Source organism: Lepidothrix coronata, unplaced genomic scaffold, assembly GCF_001604755.1.
Source record: "Lepidothrix coronata isolate B3197 unplaced genomic scaffold, Lepidothrix_coronata-1.0 Scaffold34, whole genome shotgun sequence".
In the NCBI taxonomy this organism is placed as follows: Eukaryota; Metazoa; Chordata; class Aves; order Passeriformes; family Pipridae; genus Lepidothrix; species Lepidothrix coronata.
In genome coordinates, this window is record NW_016690214.1 from 3,058,015 (window position 1) to 3,083,264 (window position 25,250).

A 25,250-nucleotide genomic window follows, 5' to 3' on the forward strand; every position below is an offset into this window, starting at 1 on the left:
GAAACTGCAAGTTTCATTTTAAATAAACTTAGTATTGTCTAACTGTGGGGAAAAAAAGAGCTTTTAAAACCGTTTTCACGTTTGTACAGTGTTATTTGTTGCTACCTAACAGTGCTTCTCTTTCTCCCCAGTGGTTGGTACAAGGCTGAAGAAAAGTCTGCCCCTGTGGGACTTGTTTTCCAAAAAGCTTTTGGCAATTTTAAAGCTGTTAAATAGTCGATTTTGTTCAGCTGATCCCCTTTATCATGATTTAAGGTCTGTGAGAGCCTTGATTGCTTCCCAAGGGGTCGGTCAGGATCAGTTTGGTTTTCAGGTGCACACTACACACATCACCTTTGTGCTGAAATAAGGATGAGTTTATCAGCTTATTAATGAGTTGTCAGAGTTTCAGAGGTTGGTGTATCTTTGTTGTTCTAACACTATTAAATAGCTAAAGAATAGAGTACAATTTCCATCAGATATGGTGTTACTGTATTTCATGGAATTACCTCTTTCTAACGAGATGTTTTGTTATTTGCACACATACACACATTTGGTGGTTTGTTTTTATTTGGAGGGCATGCTTTCTTCATTGTGTTTGGCTGTTTTTTTAACTTTTTAATTGAAGCATTTACAATATCGTTATTTTTGTTATAGTGAACCCTTTTATTGTTTCAGAAGTGAATGAATCATATATTCTGGGTTATTTTTTCCTGGCAGATATTTTTCTTTAATGGTTACTCAGGGCTCGCTTAAATTATACAGATGAATAATACTTGAAATGCAATATCTGATTCATCATTTATAATGTTACAATGAAAAACCTTGTGAAATTATATATATAGGTCTCTTTACTTGCTGGAACAGCACCTTTAAAGGGGATATGCTGGCTGTGTAGCTGTTGTAGGGCAAAGATATAGTCCTTCCTCACTTCTGTTTGCTCTGAGTGCATTTCCATTTCCTAAAATCTTGTTCTATTTCCCAGGTTTCTTTCCTCTGTCCCACCTGGAAGAACAGGTGCTGGCCCTGCAGCAAGGTCCAGATCTGTGCTCCCTTTGCAAGGACAGGGTGTTTTCAGTGGAGTGTTGTGTGGATGTTGTCGTGAAAAGGTGTTAGAGGGGATCCTCTGCCAATCTAAAAGTAGCCAAATATAGTTAAATTTAATTTTGGCAACGAACAGAGCAGGAAATAACCACAGGGTGGTGTGGAACCTGCTCATGGTAAATGGCCTTTGCCTGTTGAATCCCAGTTTCTGTTAAATCCCAGTTTCTGTTGAATCCCAGTTTCTGTCTGGCCTCCCAGGCCAGTTGCAGGTGGGAGAGCCCAGGTGTACTTTTGGACTGCTCAACATGAGTTAAACGCCCAGATCTGAGTGATAGGGATGAGTAGGTGGCCCCATATCCCCCTGAGAATGGAAGAGAGGGTTGTCAACACTCTATATTTTTGTTAACTGTGTGCATTCACCTAAATTCGTTCATTACACTGAGTTTTAAAATCTTTAGAAGCGTAAAAGTATCACAGGAGCATCTAATACGTGGGCGTGTGTTTCTGTGAGCACAGCGTGTGTGAAACCTGGAAAGAGGGAGTCTGGTTTTGTGCATCTGTGTAACTGAGTCACGGCATCTGGAATGTAAAGGCTTAATTCTGGTGGATTTTGTTTGGTCATACACAAATTGTTTTTTCATATGTTTCCCAGATTCGCTGCAGGTAGGTTTAAAAAAAAGGCAAAACCGACGGAAATAACACCAAAAAAACCCAAATCTGCCCAACTGCCCCGTATTTTCTCTGTTGCCCCTGCACAGAGCTGCTGTCCACACAAGTATTTATAAACAGCCAGCAATGCAGTTTCTTTAGCATGCACAGAGCCCTGGGGAAAATGAGGAAATGTTTTAATATGTGTGAGGCGTTCAGTACTTTGCTTTGCTCTGCTTTATCTTTCAAAGAGCTGGGGAGCCTGCCTAAAAAACTAGAATACACTCCCTGGGAGCTTCTGTTACCTTTGTTTGAAACAGTCAAACCTCTGCTGCTGGAACTCGGGAGAATCCATGGACAGAATGACTAGAACAGCAAATATGACTTCAAAAAAATGTGGTTATTGGACGAACTGGTCCGAGTCCAGCTGCGGTGGATAAATTGCTTTTGCTGTTGCTTTAAATCCGCGATGTGTTGGTATTTTGGCGGGGTAAGAAAAACAAGGGTATTAGAAAGTAATTTACTGCAGCGGGATTAACAGCAGAGTGTTGTGTTTGTGCGAGTGGGGCAGCACAGAGGGCTGAGATGTGTCTGATAAACAGGACGAGGTCTAGTCTGACAGCTGGCAACAATAGCCCCTGCTCGAGTCAGGTGTACCAAATTAGCAAATCTATTACAAGGCACCAGGAGAAATCTCACAGAAGACAAGCCTTGTAGGCAGAAGTGTTGCCAAATGGGAAATGATTCATCGTCTCTGAATGGGATGAGCACTGAGCAGAAGCAGTTTAAACCTCAGACTGCTTTGGCTCATAAACCACCAAATATGTGATTAACACTTTATCTTCCCCAATCCCGTGGGTTTCGTTGTCTCCCGAGTCTGTGTTTAGGATCAAAATCAGTGAGACTCGTTTGGTCTCATCTCTCTTTTGTATGTTTGGACGTGTTTAGGTGGTTTTTTTGACTTTGCATCCTAAAAACATTCCCCTCCTGTGACCCTTTGGGAATAGCACCTTTTAGTGAGGGTTGTTCCGTGTCAGGGGTGCAGGCACAACTTCCTGAGCTGGCTTAGTGTAGTTTATTTGCTTATATTTAGTGCAAATCCATGATTAGCTGGAGATGCAGTTTAACACAGGATGCCAATTCCAAGGCGCTCGCTGCATTTTGATTTTTAGTATTGAAAAAACTTATACCACTTTAACTTTGGTGATGCCATTTGTAGTTTACAAATGATAAACGGCTGAAAGATAAACAGGAAATATATTTGTGAATTCTTAAATTGAGTTAATGCAGAAAGGAGGTACAGTTTACAAAGCCAAATGAGGGAATGTAAAGAGGAAAAAGCTTGTACCATGTTTGTCTCTTCATATATTATCAGAGTTTTAGCATGTCTGTGGTCTTATTTCAGTAGAAATAGTCCTCTTGGGTCTAAGGTACACAGATTATAGAGACAATAAAGGAATTAAGTCATTGGGAGGTGTTTAGTATTAAGTAATTGAGATTGTTTTACAGTTATAGGAGGTAGTTGTGAGAGGAAAAAATATTGTACTTGGTAAGTTAATTATTTACTAAACAATATATTATATTTGGGTGCCCTTGGATAGCACTCAGTTAGCACTTGAGATATCCAAGGAGCAGTGTGTCTAGGGAATGAATGTAAAGATTCCTCTGGAAAACTCTGCCTGCTCTTATCTTGCATGTGCAGCCATGTGAGAAATGGTAGAAATTACAAGTGATATTTAGTGTAACACTTTGTGAGCAGAACTGCAAGAGGCTGAGGCTTTCCAGAGTGAAAGGCTCCAGGGAAATGAGGGCTTCCCATTTGTGTGTCCCCCCAAAATCCCCCTCGTGTCCCCATGGACTGTCTGAAGTTCAGACCTGGTGTTTGAGATCAGTGGAAATACTTCTGTGCTCCTTGTGCTCAACACCCATTCTGCCTTTGGAGTTGGGAATATTCCCCTGGATTTTCACCCATTTGCTGTACTGCTGGGAGTGTTGATTCACAGTGTTACACTTCTTGCATTCATATACTCAGCTTTTAGACTCCTCCTTTCTGTCTCATCTCCTTCCCATTATCTTGCTTAGTCTTCACTCTCTGCTGCTTAATATCTTCTACTCTGTGCTCCTCTTTCTCGACAAAATTCTTGTATTTTCCCTGCTTGAGCATTGCATCTTCCCCCAAAATTTTTGAAGTTCCAGTTTAAATAACATGGTAAATGTAGAATTTAAATTAAATTTAAAATTTAATTTAAATTGTTGCACAAGATCCTTTTATTTTCATGTATCTATGAGCTATTTCATCTGAATCTCTTGGTGTTCTGTTTCTTTAAAATCCCTGTTATATTATTTCTTACAGTACAATATAAATTGTACTGATTTGACCAAATAATTTAAGCAACTTGTGTAAGACCAAAGTAAAACAAGAAAAACAAGGCTTTCCTATAAAGTGAAATAAATAGGATTGTTCATCCAATTATCTCATCTCTGTTCAACAGCAGCAGCTTCTTAAACTGTTTGGATTTGTTCTGTAGGACACATCTGTTTACACAGATATTACACATATTAAAGGAGTACAATAACTTAGCCAAATCAGTTTATAAATTGTGTAGTCTATTGATACAATAATCTCCTGGAGATGAGGCTTCATGGATGTCTGATGGGGAATAAGAGTGGACATGAGAGTGATGTTTGAGTGGTGACATTGCCTTAATTTTCCATATATGCTGCTTTTAAACAGCTGGAGTTTTCCTCCCTGACGTGGTGTTGCATTTCTGCAGGTACAGACAGAATTCCATGATCAGGGGCTTAGTAACCAGGAAAGGTGTGTACAGAATCCACACATCTCCCTGCTGACCCTGCTTGATTTTTGGCAGAAGCCAAACTGCCAAGTTCCAGAGAGAGGCAGCTTCCAGAATTGAAAGCATTCCACTCAAACAAAATTTTTCCCAAAAAAAGTAAATCTAGGGACGTTGTGTTTGAATGTTTCAACTGTACTAAATGAGAAAAAGGCAGGATCCACATATTAGCGAGGAGACAGAATGTCTGAGGTTGGGGATGTTGGTGCTCCTGCAGGAGGATGTAAGAGTCCATCACTCATCTGTATTGCCCCACAGAACATGATTTGAGTACATCAGGTGTGTAAATTGTGCTGAACTGGGAGTTTAGATTAAGGGCAGATGCTGAATTAGTGATTTTTACTAGTGATACTATCAAAATCATGATCCTCCTGAACTCTTTAAGTTTTATTTATTAAGGAACTATTTTTTTTTAAATTACTGAAATAATTCAAGTTACAGATTTGAAACGCCAGAATTAATTTTTTTTTCCGCTAACAAAAGTTCTCCCTTTAGCTGTTGTTGTGTCTTCCTTACAAAGCAGCTGATGATCCTTTTGTTAGTGTTGACAAAACCAATATTTACAACATTTTGCTGAGGAGTGGGAATTACTCAGGGAGGGTGAATGATGCTCGTGCTTTTGGGGGCTTTTTTTTTCCCCCCTGGTTCTTTTCCTTCTGCCTCTTCCCAGAAAAGCAGTGGCGTTCCCCAAGGATCATGTCTGCAGCAGAGACAGAGCTGGGAGACTTCCTGGTGTAAATCAGGCGTGTGGCTGAGTCCTGCCAGGGATGGCAGCGCTCCTGGAACGCTGCTGGGATCCACAATCCCGGGCACCCAGGAGTCCCACTGAGCTGCAGGTGCCTCTTGTCTGAGCCCTTTTGGAAATCCAGGGCATTTTTGTCTGGTTGGTAATTAGATCATGGATTTCTTTTGTTGGTGTCTCTACTCCAGCTCATTCAGAGGGTGGAGAGTTTTACTGCAGTGAAACAAATCCCAGGGCTCTGCTCCTTGTTGCCATGTTTTCCCCCCGGCACCTTTCCAGAGGTGCACAAAACACATCAGGCAGAGATAGAATTTGTTTCTCCTCTTAGCTTTTTCCCCCCCAACTCCTGTTCCTATCAATAGAAACTAAGAAATACAAGGGCAGATTTCCATGTTACCTTATTTTTTACCCATCAGAGGAAGGATCCTGTGCTCTCTAAGTATTTTGCAAGTTGGTAATTCTGGATTGGTCGCTTCTGTTGTGGTTAAAATCTGACTGCTGGGATTGCAAACAAGTCTTTAAGGACTGAGGTAAGATTTTAAGAACGATGATTCTAAGGGTTTGAGATTAATAACCCCCTTTTCTTTGCCTGAGCTCTTCAAAATTATTTTATTCCTGTATTTCTTGGATAATTGAGTTAATGCTTGTATTGGAGTTTGCTTTACTCACACTTGAATATAATAACCACCTCTGCAGGTTTGAGATTAGTTAATCTTGGTAATGTTACTTTAAATTAAAGCTTTTTTAACGGACTATGTATTTAATACTGCAGGAGGGTAAAAAAATTGAGAATGGTACAGCAAATACAACAGCAAAGCTGGTATTTCCCATCCTGATTTTGTTTACTGGAATACAATTTTATACTTGCTATCAATGTGAGAAACAGAAGAGATATATTTGAAATTGGTCTGAAAATTGATCCTTGACTGCTGACTCTTGCTTTGAAAAGTCTTCTAATGGCTGTTGATTTAGAGCTGTGTTGTTCCCCCCAGCCCAGTTGACCAGCCTGGTCTCTGTGAGTGGTGTCTGGTGATGACTTCATGGCACAGTAGTGGTTTTTCAGATGTTGAAAAATGGGCGAGATGGGAGGGTTAGGCCCTTTTGGAGTAGGGTGGAGAAATGAAATGGAATTTCTAGTGTATGAAAGTTATGCATTAGAAACATCCTGGCTGGTCTGAGAGGCTCCATCCACGCTGAACCAGGAAATGCAAATATTCCCAATAGCCTTTGTTTTCTTTAAGTTTCCCACGTGTTACTTCTGCTCCTTTCTCACTGAGCTGTGGCTGAAACCCTGATTTACACAGAGCCCTGATGGGGATGGTTCATCCTGTATCATTCACCTGTAATGTGAACATAATATAGCTAAAAAAACCTCCAACCAAACCCAACTATTTTTGCACCTCCTTATTCAATTTAACTGCTTCAAACATGAATCTCCAGAAAAGAGACTCGCAGACCTTCCTGGGAGGATTTGCTACCTTCACTGCAGAAGTGGCAGCATAATTTCTTGCCTTTACCTCTTGCCAGGCGTGTCAGACACCCTGGACACATGAATAGGGAGGGTGACGTGTGTGGCACCGAGCCCATCGCCGGGTGAACCTGGGAAATGGGAATGCACCAGTGGCTGGGAGGAGGAATTCAATGGCGTGGGGGGAGCTGGGGGTTTTGTTTTACTTTTGGCTTGGAGTGGAGTAAGGGAGGAGAAGTGGAAAAGGAAGCCTTTTGTTTACAGTAAAACAATACTGTGAAGTAGACATGGTGATGTAAAAGCAGGAGTCTAAACATGGCAAATCCAGGCAGGCTCCATCTGGCCCCGGCCACGAGTCCCCGAGACGTCCCCGGCACAGACTGTTGGAGTCTGGAGTCGCTGCCGTGTCGTCCTTCCTTACGGGAATTTAAAATAGCCTTGGAGTCTCTGCCCCAGAATTTTATTATTGCATGAGATGAATGATTTATTGGCTTAACCGTTTCTGTTCAGTGGTGCAATGCATCTTTGTGAACCTGAGAAATGTGTGGGGTTTTCGTTTGGAATTTTAATCTCTGTGAGTTGTATCCCATGCGAGTGATAAGGGTCTAGAATTCTAAATCTGCTCAAAGCACAACCTGTTCTTATAGGCGGAATTTAATGGAGTGAATCTGTTGGAAAGAAAAATTGTGCTGTTACTGTGTTAGTTTCTGGCATATTTTGCAGTGGTTTAAATGATATTGTGTTATTAAGGCATTTGTCACTTCTGGATATCCATGTTGCTGTTTGAATGCAGGTTATTGTGGTTTTGTTTGTTTAGTCCCAGAGGAATAATCTTGGTTTGTTGAGACACAGATTTCTAGCTGACAATGCTTATAAGCAGGTGCATGTGATCCTTGGAAATGGGTTTCATTTTACATGCAGTATATTAAGGATTTAGTGTCTGGCTCGTGTTGGAAGTTGAACTTACAGAAATGTGTTTATGGGACAATTTAGAATTTTAACAATTATTAAAGGAAATTCTTGTTAAAAGTTCTTTTCTAGTACTATGTTTATCCTAATGCATATCTTAATAGAGTTTATTTTAAAGCTGTCTACCTTGTGTTTGGACATAAGCCTAGCAGTGATGCTTTTATATGTCACTTAGAACTAGTGTTTGAATATTTTTTTTCAACCTGACGTGTTCGAATTAAATAGCACTTTAAAAATCCATTAGTGCTTTTGAATTGTTCTAACACATATTCTTAGTAGAATTAGTACATGATTGTAAATTTGCATTAGGTTTAAATGGGGTGTATAATTCTGAAAGAGAATTAGAAATTTGTTTCCTACCATTGTGAGGTCTAAATGTACCTTGTGAGGTGGCTGTGCCTGTTGGAGAAGTTGCCATCCCTTCCAAGTTGTCCTGACTCCCACAGCACAGGGACAGAAAGGATCATGTTGTGAGGTTCCTAATTCACATCCAGCCTCTGTGCATGTGTTTTGTGCTGACTCCGGTTTAGAGCTCGTTGGGTTATTCTGAATTTCTGGTGCTTTGGGAGCCTGGGGAAGAGCAGCTGTCCCTAAAACAGAGCAGCCTGGCAGCAGTTGTGTGTACACTTGCAAGAGAAATGCTTTTTTGTGGTTTAATTCTGCTCTTTGGGAAATAGGAAACCCGAATGTTTAAGGTGAAGATTGTGTCTCTGAAAGAGGATTAGAAATTAGAGATGTCTCTGAAAACCTGAGGGGTGTTAGCTGGTTATTGTGGTGTCCTGGGGGCAAAATCAAAACAGAGGCAAGAGGAAAAACTATCAGTCTGTATTAAAATTGGGGGGTGTACTTTGTTTTTAGAGCTGAAAAACTCTGTAAAGGTATGGGGTGCACCTCTCCAGGGCAACTGTGTGTTGCCATCAGAAGGGCAGAGTGGCTGATCCTCCCTCCTCTGCAGCTGCTCAGGTTTAGGGATGGTGTGACTGCAGGGGAAGTCAGGCAGCTCTTGGAGCCAATGGCCAACTAATCCATCTCCCCAGAAGGTTAATTTTCTGTTAAGCCAGTTCAGCTTCCTGCTCTACCTTTGCATCCCTGGGATTGTGGACCTGCTTGGAGGGAGGAACAGCTGCAGCCCCGTTCCTGGGGGGTGCAATATGAAACCCATCCTGGTTGGAATAACGCTCAGCTGCTGCGTTCTGACCCGTTTCATGCTGCAAACCCTTCTTTACTCAAACCCCTGCACACCTGTAAAACACATATTTGTTAGGTTTACCTGTCTTTGTGTGCCCCTTCTTGACGATAATCCATTGCAATCTTCCAAAATGCAGGAATTTCATTAAGTGAAAGTAAACTTTAGTTTACGATCGTGTCCTGTCGCTTATTCTGTTCATTCTGCAGAAAAAGCACCTTTCTAAGGAAATGAAACCTTAAAAAAAAAAAAGGCTCAGAGAGATTAATTGTAAAATAAAACTTAACGTGAATAGTTGGGATAAACATTTTTGTTTCAAAACCTTAATTGAGGAAGTTATTACCTCAACAGCTGGATTTGCAAATCCGTGTGGTGTTATTTACAGCTCTTTGTTCGATGAACAGTTGAAGACCTCCTGTTTTATATCTTCCCATGTGGGAATTCAGGCAGGTCCAAGGAGGGAATGCAAGCAGAAAAATATAAGTTTCTCTGGAGCGTGCCAACAATGGAAGAAACCAGTAGGAATTTGTTCGAAACGTTTCAAGTATTGAGCCATCCTGCTGGAACCTGTGCCTGTCACAAATGCTTTTCTGTGAGAAGTAAGTGAATTTACGAAGAGTTTTGCACAATGTGGGGAAAAGTCCGTTGTGTCAGCCATAGGTTCAAACACCCGGGCGGTTTCTGGGTCCCAGGGGCACCCTCCGAAGGCAGGAGGGGGGTGTGTGTGTGCCTTCATTTGCCTCCCTCCCTCTCCCTCCCCCAAGCAGGCTCATTCCAATCAGCAGTGTAATTGGAATGCAACCACAGTCTGGAGGAGGAAGGGGAATTTTTGGCAAGGAGAGGCAGAGCAGTTGGGAGCTTTATTCAGATTAAAGCATAGACGACCATTCATTATCAGTACAACACACATTAGCAACAGCCCAGCATTGTGTTTCTACAGCTGGGACCGATTTCAGTGATTGTATTGCACTGCACAGAACATGCAAACAACTGGGATCTGATCACAAACCCAGCACTAATGGCTTTCCTTAAAAGATGCTCTTTCTGTAGGGGGAGAAAGACTTGTCTTCCAAGTGAGCTCTTGTGGTAAAAACTGATAGGCAGCCTGTCCTTCTGCTCGCTCTCCCACGTGTTACATATGTTCTGGAACAAGCACTTCTTCTGGGAGAAAAACCCTTGGGGAAAGAAAAAAACCAACAGGAATTGTAACGTCAAAACTGTTGGTTGGGTTGGGAAGGCTGAGCTTGTTCTTCTGTGGTGATGACACGTGGAAAGCCAGAAGATTAGTAAACATAATCTTAGCTTTGGAGCGAGTCCTTTCCTTCCCTGGAACCTCAGGGCTGGCTGTTGACACAGTGGTGGTTCTTATGGATGGCTGACATGGGATGGGGGGTTTCCTACTAAGTCGTGTAATTTTAAATGTCTTGATTATGGGTTTCCTTCTGTGCTCACTTCCGTGGACATTTCTGATTGCTTTTTATTTTCTTACCTGTCTTCCCGTTACCTTTGGCCGATCGTGTCTCAAATATACACACATTTAAAAAATATTTACTTAAGACAGCTCAAGCAATGTTATTTTTTAACATAGAAATTTTAAACTCAGTATATTTCTATTGTGCTTGGCTACAGCTGTAGCCCTGAGGTGCTCCTACCTCAAGCACATTTAAACCTGGTCATTTGTCATAAATCAAGAGACATGGTGTTATTGATATACTTACTACTCTGCAATAAACATATTTTTTAATACTGACATAAAATAGTGGTAATGTATAACGTAGGATGCCTTCCACAACAACAGCTTGATGTCGTTAAAAATTTGATTTTTCTGTAAAAATTATTCCAAAGTAGAAAACAGTTGTAACAAGAGTTCGTCAAAAAGAGTAAGAAGAGTTCTGGAAATGAGACAAATATTTATCTTTCTGTAAAATTCACCATTTGAATATTCATAGTTCCTGTCAATTTTTATGTGGGTTTAACTAGTTATTCACACCCCCCTCTGTAACTGCATGTAAGTTTTGATAGCTAACACACAGATTGCAGGAATTTGGGGATGTTAAATATTTTACATTTACTTGCAATAGTTAAATAACTTTTCAGTAAACCATTCTTTGTCAGTCACTGGAGTAATAAATCAGAAAAAGGAAATTGGCAAACGTGATTCACTTAATTCTTATTTTTGAGTGTTTTGTAGCAAAGCTGTCACAGAAGGAGACTGGGTAGCTTATAATATAATGCTCTTTTCAAGTTTCTGTGAGCTGACCTGAGTAGCATATGTTAGAATGAGATCATAAAGCACGATAAAAAGATATTTAATGTATGTATAGTATGTACAATTGATGTGCTGTTTGTCTTGGCACGTATGTATTGTTCCTTCATATTGGAATATTAATGTTCTCCTGTCTGTAGACTACCCAGGAAGTCTGCAATAAACACAAAACATAACTATCCACTGACTCACTGATACCCTGTAATAAATACTTTATCTACAGATGTGTGCTAGAAGCCATTAATGTCATTTGATGATGCACTTACAACACAACACTCCCCCCTTTTTTCCCGAGCCAGTGTCAGTGTATCCAGCCATTGGTTCGTGTTCTAGTTCCAGTGCGAGTTTAAACAGCTTAACTTCTTGTTTTAAAATAATTTCAATAAAAAGTGCCTTAAAACAAGCACGTACAAATAACAAATAACCCCCTCCTGTGCCCTTGTGCCTCTGGAGGACCCGTTCGTGGTAGATCTGATAATGACGTGGGTTGGGTCCAGAATCATCAGCGTTTTAACTTGGCTTTGTCCAGGGAAATAAATCTCCTTGTGGTTCTTTCTGCTTTTTGAATCTTTAGCTCAAATGGAACATAGGATGGAGGACTCAGAGATAATGAAGTCCCATGAGTTTTCTGAGAATCATTGTCTGGATAAAGAGGAGAGCCAGGCAGTGACCTGGAGGGAGAGGAAAAAGCTGCAGCAGGAGATCCTGAGTTGCCGGAGCACGGGAGGGTCTGTGTGGGAGAGTGTCTGTCTGACCGCTGGGAAAAGCCTCAGCTATAGCTCTCAGTCAACCACAAAACATAAATCCATAGGAAGCCAAACTTCCTTAGTTTTTATTCTCAAGGAACTATTAATCAGTTGGTTATCAGAATATCCAGAATAGGTTGAAATACGGTGTTGAAACTGTTAGAAAAGTGGAGCATAAACTCTGGTGCTTTTCCCACCAGCGTTGTGCAAAAAAAGTCCTGAGCTAGATTAGAGCTCTGTGTGTGGAAGGAGATTGTTTCACTTCAAACTGAGCTGGGACCTGGGCTTTTTCACCTAAAATACCTGGCACAGAGGGTGTTGTTAATGGAAGGCTTCTCAGCATCTCTCCTGTTTTGTTAACCTGACAAAGCCAGAGTGGGTTGACATCTGACTTTCCTTACATGTGGTTACTAGAGAGGGAAATCTTGAGCCAAAAATATTAGTTTGTTCACTCCTGGCTAATTGCTGGGGGAGCAGTTATTAGTCTGTGTGCTGTGCATGTGCCTGATCTTATAAAAATGGGACTTGGGTTAAACTACACTGGCAGGCTTGCTGTACTTTTGAAAAGGAGTGTTGTAATTAGTTAACCTTGCAATTTGTCTCTCAAAAGATTAGTCAAACCTCTTTTGTCTTGGACGTTATACAGTCCCAGGAGCACCCTGTATGGCTCACTGTGCCATGGATGAATTTTGACTTAACTATTGGATTTAAAGCCTTCACCTTCATGTGACACTTCCCATTACTTGTAATGGTTGAAATTGTGACAGTAATTATGTCTTTTTTAGATGTTTAAAAAAAGGGGCCATTTATATAAGCATCTATTTTGCTTGAAGTTTTTCACCACTACCTGAAAGGTGGCTGGTGAGCAATAACCTCTTGCAGTTCTTGGGCAGGTGATTCTCAGACTGAAGATATTCTTGTAATTAAATCTTCAGGAGCTGCAAAAGCAGTTTGCTAGGTTTGTCTTATTATCTGTTTCTTCAAATACATTTAAGTTGTTCTCAATGGTATGAATAGAGTAGACTTTAAATTGCTGGACACATGGAATTCTTTAGTAACTGTGGGTTTTTATTACATCATCCTAAGGACTTCATTGGAATGTTCTGTGGAGTAGATGGTGGTGTGACAGTCTTTTCTACATGTGCTTGAACTCCAGGTATCAGAAATACCTAAAACATTTGGCTCTCCATTAGTATTTTACTGCTGTTGACTGTTTGGAATTATTGGGTGGAAATCCTTTAAATGGAGCCCTGCTGCTGAATGGAGAGAAATTCTATTTATTACTTTTATCGTCTTTAAAACAACCCAACAGCTGACAACCTGGAACCAGGCAGTTTTTTTCTTGGATTATTGTTAGCAGCCCCTTGAATCAAAGTTCCTGGGAACTTGTGTGTGCCTTTCCTGTGGAATATGTCAAAGTGAGAGGATTGTTCTGTGACTACCTGCAGCCATTGATAGGTGTCACCTTCTGTTCTGACTGGAGGATCCAAACTCCTTAGACCTGAGCTGGATTTCACAGTGCTGAATTCCCGTGGAAAAAAGTTCCATTAAAATCTACATCTTTATGGACGTAAAAATGGGGAAAACATGAATTCCATTGATTCAGACTGTTCAGGGGGGTGATTCTGTGCCCGGACCGTGGAAATCCCCATGAGAAGGTTCATGGACCTCTGCCTGCTTTCACTCGGATGCTGCAAAAGAAATTAGGGAATCAGGAGCCCTTCAGGATACTCTGGGGGGGAAAGCAGGGCCAATTCCATTTGGTTTTAGGTGATGTCTTTGGGATGGGATTATTGGATGCACTTTTCTGTCTTTGCATTTCCTGGCAGTAATAAATATTGGCGACCTCATAGGAAAAACATCCCAGGGAATTGAACAGCGAGGAGCCTCCTGCAGTATCAGTTCCAACCAAATATCTCTCCCCCCTCCCCTGTTTTTAATTTTTTTTTATTTTACTGGCTGTGGGAATTTGTGCTTTTACTCAATCCCCAAGAATCCTTTTGTGTTATCAGTAAATATTTTAATGTTTCACAGGGGAATCTAATATTTCCTGCTTATTAAACCTGTGATAATAGATAAGCCTTGAGTTTTGCAGTTTGTGAAGAGAAGCCTTCATTGTGTGCCTTGGCATCTTCATATGAAAGTTGTCCCCTTTGACCTTTTATTTATTTATTTGTTTATTTAAATTTATTCTCATAGGAGATTGTTTTCCCCTTGGTATTTTTGGTTGACAAATGCAAATGTTCCTCCCCTTTTAAAGCAAAACAAACCAAAAAAAAAAAAAAGCCTGAAACAATTATCAACTTCTACAAATAAAAGATATCTTTGGAACCATCAAAACTCTGGCCTTAGAAGTTAGTCTGCTCCACCCAGATGTTTTTCAGGTAAAACCTTTTATTTATTACCATGCAGGATAACAGAAAAGCCTTGGCTGCCTAATACTCTCCTTTTAATGATCAGGGAAGCTTTTGCTGGGCTGTAGAACAATATAAATGATGAAGGAGCACAGTTTTCATTTATATTAATTTTATTTTGAGCAGGATTTTCTGGAATGCTGGACAGGTGAAGTAACTTCTTCTTTTCAAGTTGGCAGCCAGTAACTTAATTTTGTATTTCTGTTTTTCTTGCAGTACTGTGTGCAAAAAACCTGGTGAAAAAGGATTTTTTCCGTAAGTAGCTGTTAAAGTTTTATACATTTATTTATAGATGGGATAAATATTATGCAGGTGCTGTAGCCCAATGTTTGCACATGATCATTGTATTAAGATAATTTTGCAATAAGGGAGGTGAGGGCTTTGATGTTTTCACACTGTTTTATTTCAGGGCTTCTAATTTTTTCTGAAGTGACACTCACCAGATTCATAATAATAATTAAAACACTGACACACTCTCTCTGGTTTTATGGGAGTGGGAAACAAATGTACCCACTCAGGCAAATGACATGTTTTTCAATTAGTGTCATATATTTATTAAAATGTTTTTCATGTAAGAACTTTTTGTCAGGCAAACAGATGTGCTTCTTAATTATTAATAATCACCTCATAATACCAAGCTACTCTGAAATTATATTTTAATTAATTTTAATAATGTTTTGAAAGAAGTGCTAAGAAGCAGATGAAGGAGGCAGAAAGGAATGTTATTTTCTGTGTCTGCTCACACAGATCACCTGGGAGCAGGAGGAATTCCAAATATCAGACCTGAGCTTGGGAAACAACTTGGAGAGGGGATGATACAGTGATTTGTGATACTTGTCTTTGATCTGGATTTCTGTATTGATTGTATTGGGTGTTTGACAGTTTAATGGTGGCTGAAAATAAACCCAAACCAACTCAAGATTTGAGCTCTGTGATGCTCTTGAGTGCTGAAACACAGATCCCAAGGTCCTGTTCCTCCCCTTCCCCACGTGCCTTGTCGTTATCCCACGTGCTTTCCCTGGCACTTGTCCTGCCCAGCTCCACCTGAGTCACCTGAGGAAGTGGAACTGGGCCTAAATTGCTCTACAGCAAATGGGGTTAATGTTTTCCCACCTCAGTTTCCCCACTGAGTCACTGAGCACTGGGGTGAGGGCAGGAATTAGGATGAGGGGGAAAAGGGACAGGATGGGCTGACCTGGGGGCAGCAGTGGTGGGACCATCCCTGGGGTCAGTGAATCCCTGGGTGGAATCCATCAGTTGGTTGTGCTGATTCTGGGCTGCTCCTGCTGCTTTTCCATGCCCAGCTGGGCAGTTCAACACCATCTTAGCACTGATTTTGAGCTGGCAGACAATGAAGCAGAAAGCTTAGCAGGAAACCAAGTGCACCTCAAAAGCAACAATAACCTGTTACAGGCAATTTTCTGTGATACCAATATCAGCCAAAACCGTAGTTGTGATTAATCTTAAACATAGGAAGAATGTAAATCTGTTTTCTCTGCCTTGGACTGACTTCTTTGTATACTGAGATTTTACTCACCCCTGAATTAGGAAGATTTAAGATGTTCAGATTTTTTTTCCCCCAATGTGTTTGACTCAGACAACTTTTTCTTGGTCCATATCAGTGAAATAATCTGCTAATTTACCATTCCCTGTACCTAATATGTCATGTTGTTCCCATCCATTAAATATGGTGCTCATTTATGAATAGAAGGCAACTTGAAATAAGAGATTAAAAAGTGAATTGTGCAATGATGCAGGTCTTCAAAGCATCCTGAGCCATTTGCCAGTTTTTTTTTTCTTTTCCTCCCCTCAGGACTTCCCGATCCCTTTGCCAAGGTTGTGGTGGATGGATCTGGCCAATGCCATTCTACAGATACTGTGAAGAATACACTTGATCCCAAATGGAATCAGCATTATGACCTGTAGGTGGTAACAGTGATAACCAAAGGTTTGAAGTGAAATCCTCTAAAGTACCCAGGCACTGTCAGATGTTCATAGAGCTGTCCTGTGTCTCTGGGAAGGATCCCAGAGTTTATTAGTTGGAGTGAAAAATATATGTATCAAAATTCCACTTTCTCATTTCGAAATCTGAACCCTACATTTGTTTTCCTAGTGGTGATTTCTGCAGCGTGCTTCACGTGTACCACAGCGTTATTTCATTGTAATATTTTCATGTTAACACTTCTGTAAAATGAAGCAAATAATTGACAATATTTCCCTCTTCTCTTGGTGCTGTTTCTGTCTGTTGTGGTGCTGCAGTGTCTTTTTCTCTGTGTATCAGTTTCCTCTTCTATCATTTTCTGTCCCAAATGTTCTTCTCACCAGGAATTGTTGTTACCATCACTTGAGCACCTTTGGGTGCTTCTGAGCAGTATAATCAGTATGGCATGTACATGTCCTGGTTTTCCTCTGTCTTTCTAAAGCATAGAATATTCTGTATAATACAACTTATTAAAGCTTTTATTTTTATGTAGGTCTCTTTGTGGATGCTTTATTTTCCCTGTCTTTTAGTCTTTTATTCTTTATCTTTTTTCTTGGGGTGGAAGATAAGGAAGAGAAGCGAACTGGTTTAATTCATTATATTCTGTTCTGATCTCTGACTTTATTCCCCTGGCTCCATTCCCTACCCTGTATTATTAGAAACTGTTTGAGCATATTTATGTGAGCTTTGGCCATCACCAGACTTACAGCAGATCAGTTATTTGTGCATAGAGAATTTCTTGTCCCTCCTTTTCCAAGTGAAGAAAAGCAGCTCGATAGGTCTCTCAACAGAACGTGGAAGGCCTGGTTTAAAGTCATGTCTTGATCTACTCTTTATCTGAATATCCAAGACTAAATATGTGAAGTCATTGTTCATGATGTGCAGGATACAGAACATTTTCATTACTGCTTAACAAAATATCGTGGCAGTTTAGTGAAATAATAGAATTATAGTTTTATTATCCAAACTCAGTCCAGGTTTAGGTTCTGCATGTGAGACTGTAATTCATATTCATTAGAAAAATGGATATAAAACAAGTTTTAAGTTCATGTATAAGGAATGGATCTTTATATTTAAAAAATTCTAAGTTATTTTGATTTTTTTAATGTTATTAAACCTATCAAAATGTTACTTGGTATAGAATAGAGATTTCAGACCTCTGCCCTTCCATGTCCTCTCCAAAGGTCAGTGCAGAGCCAAGGAAAAAGCCCTGAAATGGGAGCAGAGGCTTTGATTGGTTTTTAGTTAGGTGGGTCCATTAATGAGCATTAATGCCCAGCTTTACAGGGATAAAAGGTGGGAAGTGCTGCCAAGGTGGCTGAGTGTAAATCCCTGTGTAACCTTTGTCCAGCTGGGAAGGGATACTCCTGCCCAAGGAATGATGGGCATGGTTTGGAGTTAATCTGCTCCAGAACTCTGTGTTGGGAATGTCAGCCATTCCCTGTGTCTTCCCAAGGATCTGCCAGTCCTGTCTGGGTGTTTGGAGTGCTGTGGGACAGTGGATTTGACTGGGGTGGGTTGTAAGGGATGCTCGGTGCTCCATGGGCGAGTGATTTGATTCCCTCCTGGAGAAACTAAGGAGCAGAGGACATGGGAAATGAGGGAGGATGTTGATGTGCAACCAGAGGAATGGAAAAAAATGGTAAAAGCTTTAGAAAAAAATTACTTTCTGGTTATGATTTTTAAGGAAGGATGAACAGAAGGTATTTTTAGGTTGTTTTACAGAACAAGCCGTGGTTGTATCTGGATCCTGTAGTTGTCTCAGCATTGAAGTGAGACTGTGATTGCATTATAAAAAGCAGAGATAGCAATGGGGTTTCTGGCAGAAAGTTCTCCTCAGGCAGATTTGGGACATCTCTTGCTGGATTGTCTGAAGGAATTTAGACCTGCATGAAATATTTTTTGTGGGTGATGTTTTTTTTTCTTGTTTGGGGAAGAACATCCCTTAAAAATTAGGTTTTGTTTAATCAGTGTATTATTTCCAATATAAATTACTTGTCATGTAGGGGAAAACTACTTTGCTTGATTCTGGCTGCTGAATTCCCTGGTGACAGAAGGATATCCAGCATTTCTAATCCAAAGTAAAAGTTATGTCAGGCCTTGTAATTTGAAAATAATGCTTTCCCTCTCCAAATTTTCTTCATAATCATTTAACCCTTTCTGTAGTCTTGCCTGTTATTCCAATTAAAACAGCAGTAAAAGTTGAGATCTCTTTGGTACAACAACTCACTGCCTGGCTTTTATCTTAAGGTAACTTTTAGTGAGATATACCCAGTGTAAGGTCTCAGCTTCCCATCTGCATCAGTTATTAAGATAATTAACTTTTATTTTTGGGGGAAAAAAGGGATAGTAACCATCCTACTGCAAAGCACCTCACGACAAACCTCAGGGGCTACAGGACTTAAATCTTTCTTCTTATTCTTTGAAAATAACAGGGATTTTAAATGTCTTAATGTTTTCCCTCACAACAGAGCATTGCATGGGAACACCAGTCTCTGCCACTGTGTTGGGCTGATTGAAGTGTCCCCAGCCTGGAATTTTTAGCAGGTTAACATGCTGCTAATTAACAGTCTCATCTGTCATGTGGTGGCAGATGCAAACGGCACAGTCAGGTGGAGCTGCTGGGATATATTTATGCAATAATGTCTGAGTTAAGTTGCTAATTCCCATGGAATTTTGTGACTCGCTAACCTGATTCAGCAGAATAGGTGTTCTGTTGTATGAGAAATTTTTTTTAAACACTTCTGCAGTGTTGTAAAGAGAAAAAAAGGGTTGGCTTTTGCCTGACGTGGTTCTTAATTCAGATCTTGGTGTGAAAGGAAGTGGTTGGATTAGTTGCTTGGATTCTCCAGCCTTGATGGGTGTGTGTGGAGGGGGGGAATCCGGGAGGCTTTCCAGAAAGAAATTGCCAAATAGTTGCTGTCTGGATGTAGTTTAATGTCAGGAAAATACCATGCTTGCCCTGGATGTATTCCCTTTCCTTATTTTCAGTCTTGTTTGTGTTTTCCCAATTGTGTTCAGGCCTTTCCTCAAAGCTTTGGAATAACCAGGTTTAACACGTTTACAGACTTTCTTGCATTCAGAGCTAAACTACCTAAACCAGCAGGTCAGAAACTGAACAAATCCCCTTTTTCTCTTCCTTCCCCTTCTGTTCAGTGATAGCCTGATCTCTCCTGCAGCCTTCCCACCTCTCACCTCTGCCCTTAAGGCCCAGCAAATCACATCCTGTATTTATCTCTAAAAGATGTTTGTGCTATGATCTCCACCAGAACCAAGTCCTGGTTCCATCTTTACTCTGTGCCCTTCAAACCCTCACCCCCAGGCTCCAGCATGGACTTGTTGCTCTCCTCCTTTGTGATACCTGGCAGGTGTAACCTCACCCAGCTTCCACTGCTAACTCCTCCTCTTCCCCAGATCTCCTCACAGCAGGTTCGGATGCTCTTTGGTGCCTTCACACCCTCAGGCTGTTGTGCTGCCCTGGCAGAATTGCCTTTTTTCCCCAATTTTCCAACACTGCTTTGCATCTCTTACCAGTGATCCTGGATTTTTCTCAGGGAGAGAAGGCAACAGCTCTCCTTAGTGCTGGGTTGGACAATCCCAGCCTGGATTAGACTCCTGAAGAGCCATCAAACAGCTCCATGTGCAGCAGCTTTGCCTTCTGCTCCTGCCTAAGCCCCAGGTTCTCTTGTGACCATCCCAGAGCTCCAACACCCTCCAGCTGCTGCCAGAGATGAGGGTCAAGGAAAAGAGAAGAGGAAAAATTAGGATGGATTAGAAATAGGGAATTCCTGGCTTCCAACTCTGAGTTCATCCCTCTTGATGGTGCATTTTTCTCTCTTTCTGGAGTGTGTCTGACCCGTGATCAGGAAGAGGTTTGTTTTTTTCAGGAATATGTTTTTTCCACTTTCTTCATTCCACATTTCTCCAGCGAGCTGAGCTCTTCAGGGAAAGTGGATACAATGCCATGGGGATGAAAAGCCACTTGATCCCAAACCTTCCTGAGCGGTGTATTGGCTCAGAAGGAAACACCACCTTGGCAAAGAGAATCTTGTTTAGGAAAAATAACAATTGCCCCTGTGTTTTAAATTTTATTAAAAAATTTTAGAGGTTTCCAGTATGGCATGTACTTGATATTTTTTTTTTTAGAAGTGGAAGTGCTAAGAGTAGGGAAATTGAAATTTCTGAACATGCAGTTCTTATCCAGAGCCTTAATTTTACAGATTCAGAAAGTATGGAAGTTAAGAAAATGTCTATGGAAATTGAATTTCTATGTTTTCACTTCATTAACACTAATGCTGTTATCTCTATTGAAGCACTCAAGCTGTGAAATAGAAATTGCTGATAGGACAGAGGACAAAAAAAAAGAAAAATAAGCTCCAAAAACTTTAATTATGAGGAGGAAGAGAGAGTCATCCAACAAAGCAGGGGGGTGTGGTTTTTGTTTCTGGTTTGGTTTGTTGCACTTTTATTTTTTGGAACATTCTTTTTTAATCAAAAATAAAATTCCTAGCTGAGGCTTTTATGTTGGAACTTTATTGCCAGATGATGTAAAACAAATGTGACTTATCCACCAAATGAATTGGAAGTGTCAGCTTGTCCTACTGTCACTCTTTAAATGCAACCATGGGTTTTCATGCCTGAAATTATGCAGAACTGTAGATTATTTTGCTATAAAGCCAACTAGAAGTTACTTAACTATTTCTTTCTTCCTTTATATATACATATATATATATATAAAAGCATTTTTATTTGGAAAAGACAGCTTCTGTTGCTTATTTCCTTTTAAATATGTGAACCACCCAAATTTTAGGATGCAAAAATCAGAGTAGGTTATAGTAGGATATGGAGTCCTCACCTGTTTGGTGTGGAGGGCAATTCCCTGCATCCCAACCCTAGGAACCTCACCCTGAAACAGGAATTCTTGGAAACTGTGTTGTGTATTCAGCTGTTCTACGTATTATTCAAACTGCTCTGTTATGAAATTGTGTTTAACCATCTACCTTTGACTTTCTTAAAGCAACAAGGAAAACTGGAAAATTCAAGACAGGTCATGATGATAAGTCTCTATTTTTAAGTGCACCTAATTTGTTCTCATAAGAATTTATTTTAAGTACATAAAACATTGTAGACTGCAACTGTGCACGTGACTCCCCATCCTCATCTCGTTTCTTTATGCAAAATTGGCATTGTCAAGGTTGTGAGGCCAAAAATCTGACCTATATTGTACAATCAGTTTACCATTCCAAAAAACTTGGGTTTTTTTTTTAATATGAAGCTTGTGTTTTGTTTGGGTGCTGGGGGTTTTTTTGTTGTTGTTGTTATTGTTTAAATGTGCAGTGGTTATTTGAAACCTTCAGGCTTTTCTGTCTCCTTGGGTCGGTCTGTCTCTGCAGGTGGGGGAAAAAGAAGTTGTCAAAGTTCTGCTTTTTGGAAAAGGAAAAATGGGAGAAGTGTTAACCTGATCACAGCTGGAATTTTAAGCCATGACAGTTAGTTCAATTATTTGGTTTGCCAACCTTGACAGTATCATTTCTGTCTTTCTGAAAACATTAAGATGCTTTCAAGCCAGTAAAGCCACAGTCAGTGGGGAGATGTATTTAGACATGGGTTGAGTGAGTTTGATCACTTTTCATCTAAAAACAAACAAAAAAAAGGCACTTGGAACTAAACTAAGGCCAGAATTTGTGGTCTGGGAAGGGAGAACTACAAGCAGTTCTTGGGATCTAAGCCACAGTTACAAATTCATTTCCCTCAACTTGAAACAACTGTAATAATTCGGTATTGGCAATTGCTGATTTATCTGGAGTGTTTTGAAATTGTCCTCTGGAAGTTTTGAAAACAAAAACTAGCTCACAAACGTAATTGCCTCTGAAGAACAAAGCTTCAAACAAAACAAAAAAAAGCACAAATAAAACAGCCTGCAGTGTCCAGGTTTTCCCAGGCCAGTGGGATGCAGATCCAGGTTTTGCCGTGGGAATGCTGTGAGGAGTCAGTCCCATGTGAGCAGAGACAAGGGGGAAATGTGGCACATGTCAGCTAAAACCTTTTGGCATGGTCCTAATATGTGATGTATGTCACAAGCATACATTACTGACAGTAAATCAGCCCCCCCCCGAGCTGTGGGAGCTGCAGATGTGGCCCCAGGTTTGCCCTGTGTTTTTCCTGGTGCTCAGAAGGGCTCTGACAGAGGGTGGTGCTTCCCTGGGGGTTGGAAGAGCCCCTGAAGTGCTGCAGGAGGATGCTGAGCTGCTGTCCCGGTGTTTGGGCTGCTGTCCCTGCTCCCACTGCTCCCAGACCCTGCTGCCACGAGCATTCCATCCCCTGGGGTCGGGCTGAGCAGGGGCATGAGGCTGAGCATGTTTGTAGCTGCTTGGAGAGCTGTGTCAGGGCCAGCCCTCAGCCTGCTGTGTTGCTGTTTTAGCCAGATTTCACAGACTTTGGGTCAGCTGAATGCCTCCTCCCAGAGTCAGGCTTTCAGACCAGTCTGTATTCCAGTGAGCTCCTTCATAAGACATGCTTCCATCCAAGTATGAAGTGTACATCTTACCTGCAGATGACTTGCTCTCTCTTGCCCTGTGTGACATTTTTAATGGAGTGGTTGATAATTCCCCCCCCCCAAAGGTGATTTCTGGAGCCTTGTCCAAGTATTCAGTGAGTGCCATTCACAGGGCTGTTTTTCCACGTTTTTCAGGTATATTGGAAAGTCGGATTCAATAACAATCAGTGTGTGGAATCACAAGAAAATCCATAAAAAGCAGGGAGCTGGTTTTCTGGGCTGTGTGAGGCTTCTTTCAAACGCCATCAACCGCCTTAAAGACACTGGTTGTAAGTAAGCTGAAGACTTGTTTCTTCTCTTTCAGACCAGGCTTGCATGTACAGACTTCTGAAGAGTGACAGTTTTTGCTGGATTTTGTGTTCCAACTGGTTTGGTAATTTGTGGTGGTGTTTTATTGTATAATTTACATTTCGTGTCCTCCTTTTGTAGATCAGAGGTTGGATCTGTGCAAGCTTGGGCCAAATGACAACGATACTGTTAGAGGACAGATAGTAGGTAAGTAAAGGTTTTTATCTTTTAATTCTCTTGGAGCTTAATAGTAGCTGTAGAAATAACCCTTCCTAGATGTCACTTCTCTGTATTGAATTCTTCAGTGTCCACTGCCAGAGCCATTTGGACTTCAGGCTGAAAGTATGTATGAAGAGAATTTAAAAAAAAAAAAACACACAAACAAAATCCAAACCAAAATGCTCAAACCACACACAAAAAAAAAACCAAAATAAAAATATTTTAATAAGGATTGGGGCAAATAAAACCATAGATGATAAAAAAATTATTGAAAGTTTTTAATTTCACTGTAAAGAATGGTAACATTTTGAACCTGAACTCCCTGTGGAAAACTGACTGCAAAATCCTTGACCACTGAGAGCTTCAGCAAATCTGTGCTTCTTGGAAAAGGGTGAAGCATCTTGCTGTGTGACAGGAGGGAATTGCTGTCTGGGGTGACTTGGTCAATTCATTTTGTGTTTTCACGGCTTATTAACAAGTCTGTCACCAACCTCAGTAGCTGGGCTTTGTCATTCTGTGAACTCATAACTTAAGAATTAAAAAGAGGGTGGCAAATTGGAAAACAGGTATCCACAAAAAACTTCAGAAACATTCTGGTGCATTCTCAGTTTTGTGAGGGCAGTGTTTCTAACAGGCCACGTAACTTGGTCAGGATAAGGAAGGTCTTTATTTTCATAAAGCAAGGTGCTAATGAGAATGTTCAGACATGGGGCAAAGGAAAGTGAATTTTTGTGCTCAGTTTTATGTTCAATTCATAATTCAAATGATATCCAGCACTTTAGTCAGCCAGATAAAAACATTGAAACATCAGCCAGCAAACAGGGGCTTCAGCATGTTTGTTTGCTTTCCTCAGTGCTCTATTGAATAATACCTCTGACTTTCCTGCTTTATGTTGCTTTATCCATCTCTCTCATCTGATCTGCCAGGGCTTGCACAGCACTAAGATAAGAGTGTGATGGCACAGGAGAGTGAAATGGTGGTAGAAATGTGGAATTGTCATTGCACTGCTGACACTTCAGGCTGTTCTTGAGTGTTAAATTTTCCATGTGAGCTTGAACAGAAGAGTAAAGGATAAAACAACCTCTTTTGTAGGGTGTGTTCTGTTGTGGGTTTGGTTTGCTTTTTGGGTTTGCTCCAGTGTTCTGGTCCCCTGAACAGCCAGGGTGGGTGGGTGAGGTTTTGGTTGTGGGGTTGCTTTTGAGAGGGGACTGAGCCCAGCTGACAGGAGAGCTGGTCCAGGGTGTGCTGGGAGCAGGGAGCTCCTCTGCCCACACCACAGAGCAGGGACTGTGCTCCCATGCTGCCCTCCAGAGTATGGAACACACATCCTGATCATCATCGCTTGGGAATGCTGGCATTCATTAAAGGAAAGAAAAAAAGCAAACCAAAAACCCCACCCCAAAGCAGAAAGGTCTCAAGGCTACTGGGATGCCAGATGGGAAGCCTGGGGCAAATGCATTGCAGTGTGCAATGGCCAAGAGACTTCAGAGAGAACTGGGGAGAGACAACTAGTCAGCAGTGTGGGCATGGACTGGACTGATGGGTTGGCTTAACCTGCTGTGCCCACAGAAGGTGGTGTGGCCAGAGCAGCACTGGCTCTGTAGGAAATCCCTGAGCAGCAGGAGCTGCTCCATCGGGCACTGAACCCAGGAAAAAGCACCTTGTCAGGTTACAGCAGAGACCCAGAGCAAATCTGTGTGTTCTGCTTCCTGCTGTTCTAGTCAGAAAGGTCAGGTTTGCTCAGTCATGGCTCTGGTTTAATTTAATGCATCCTTGGTAAGATTCCAGGGACTCCTGTCTTGTTTTATTTAAGTTGTCATTATTAATCTTCTTATATTTTAATCTTTCTTCATGAATGCAGTTTGTTGAATGGGTGAATTGAGCCTGAGTAA

General features: G+C 41.0%; 1 protein-coding gene and 1 long non-coding RNA gene across 3 annotated transcripts in view; one reads left to right on the forward strand and one right to left on the reverse strand.

Annotated features, from left to right (window-relative positions):
* SMURF2 (SMAD specific E3 ubiquitin protein ligase 2) overlaps positions 1–25,250 on the forward strand; it is a 58,774-nt gene that overhangs the window by 11,119 nt on the left and 22,405 nt on the right. Inside the window, exons 1-5 of one of the 2 annotated variants that reach the window (XM_017811855.1) lie at positions 9,329–9,487; positions 14,531–14,569; positions 16,128–16,236; positions 22,987–23,120; positions 23,281–23,346. In XM_017811855.1, coding sequence (XP_017667344.1) covers positions 9,352–9,487; positions 14,531–14,569; positions 16,128–16,236; positions 22,987–23,120; positions 23,281–23,346 — 484 coding nt within the window. In that variant the 5' untranslated portion in view covers positions 9,329–9,351. Of the gene's footprint in view, positions 1–9,328; positions 9,488–14,530; positions 14,570–16,127; positions 16,237–22,986; positions 23,121–23,280; positions 23,347–25,250 lie in introns of those variants that run through there. The other variant, XM_017811856.1, reaches the window with a different exon arrangement.
* LOC108495798 lies at positions 14,222–16,161 on the reverse strand. The gene is made up of 3 exons (XR_001874233.1): positions 15,852–16,161; positions 15,510–15,655; positions 14,222–14,547 (listed from the first exon to the last, which is right to left on the reverse strand). It is a non-coding gene; the product is annotated as an uncharacterized LOC108495798 (long non-coding RNA).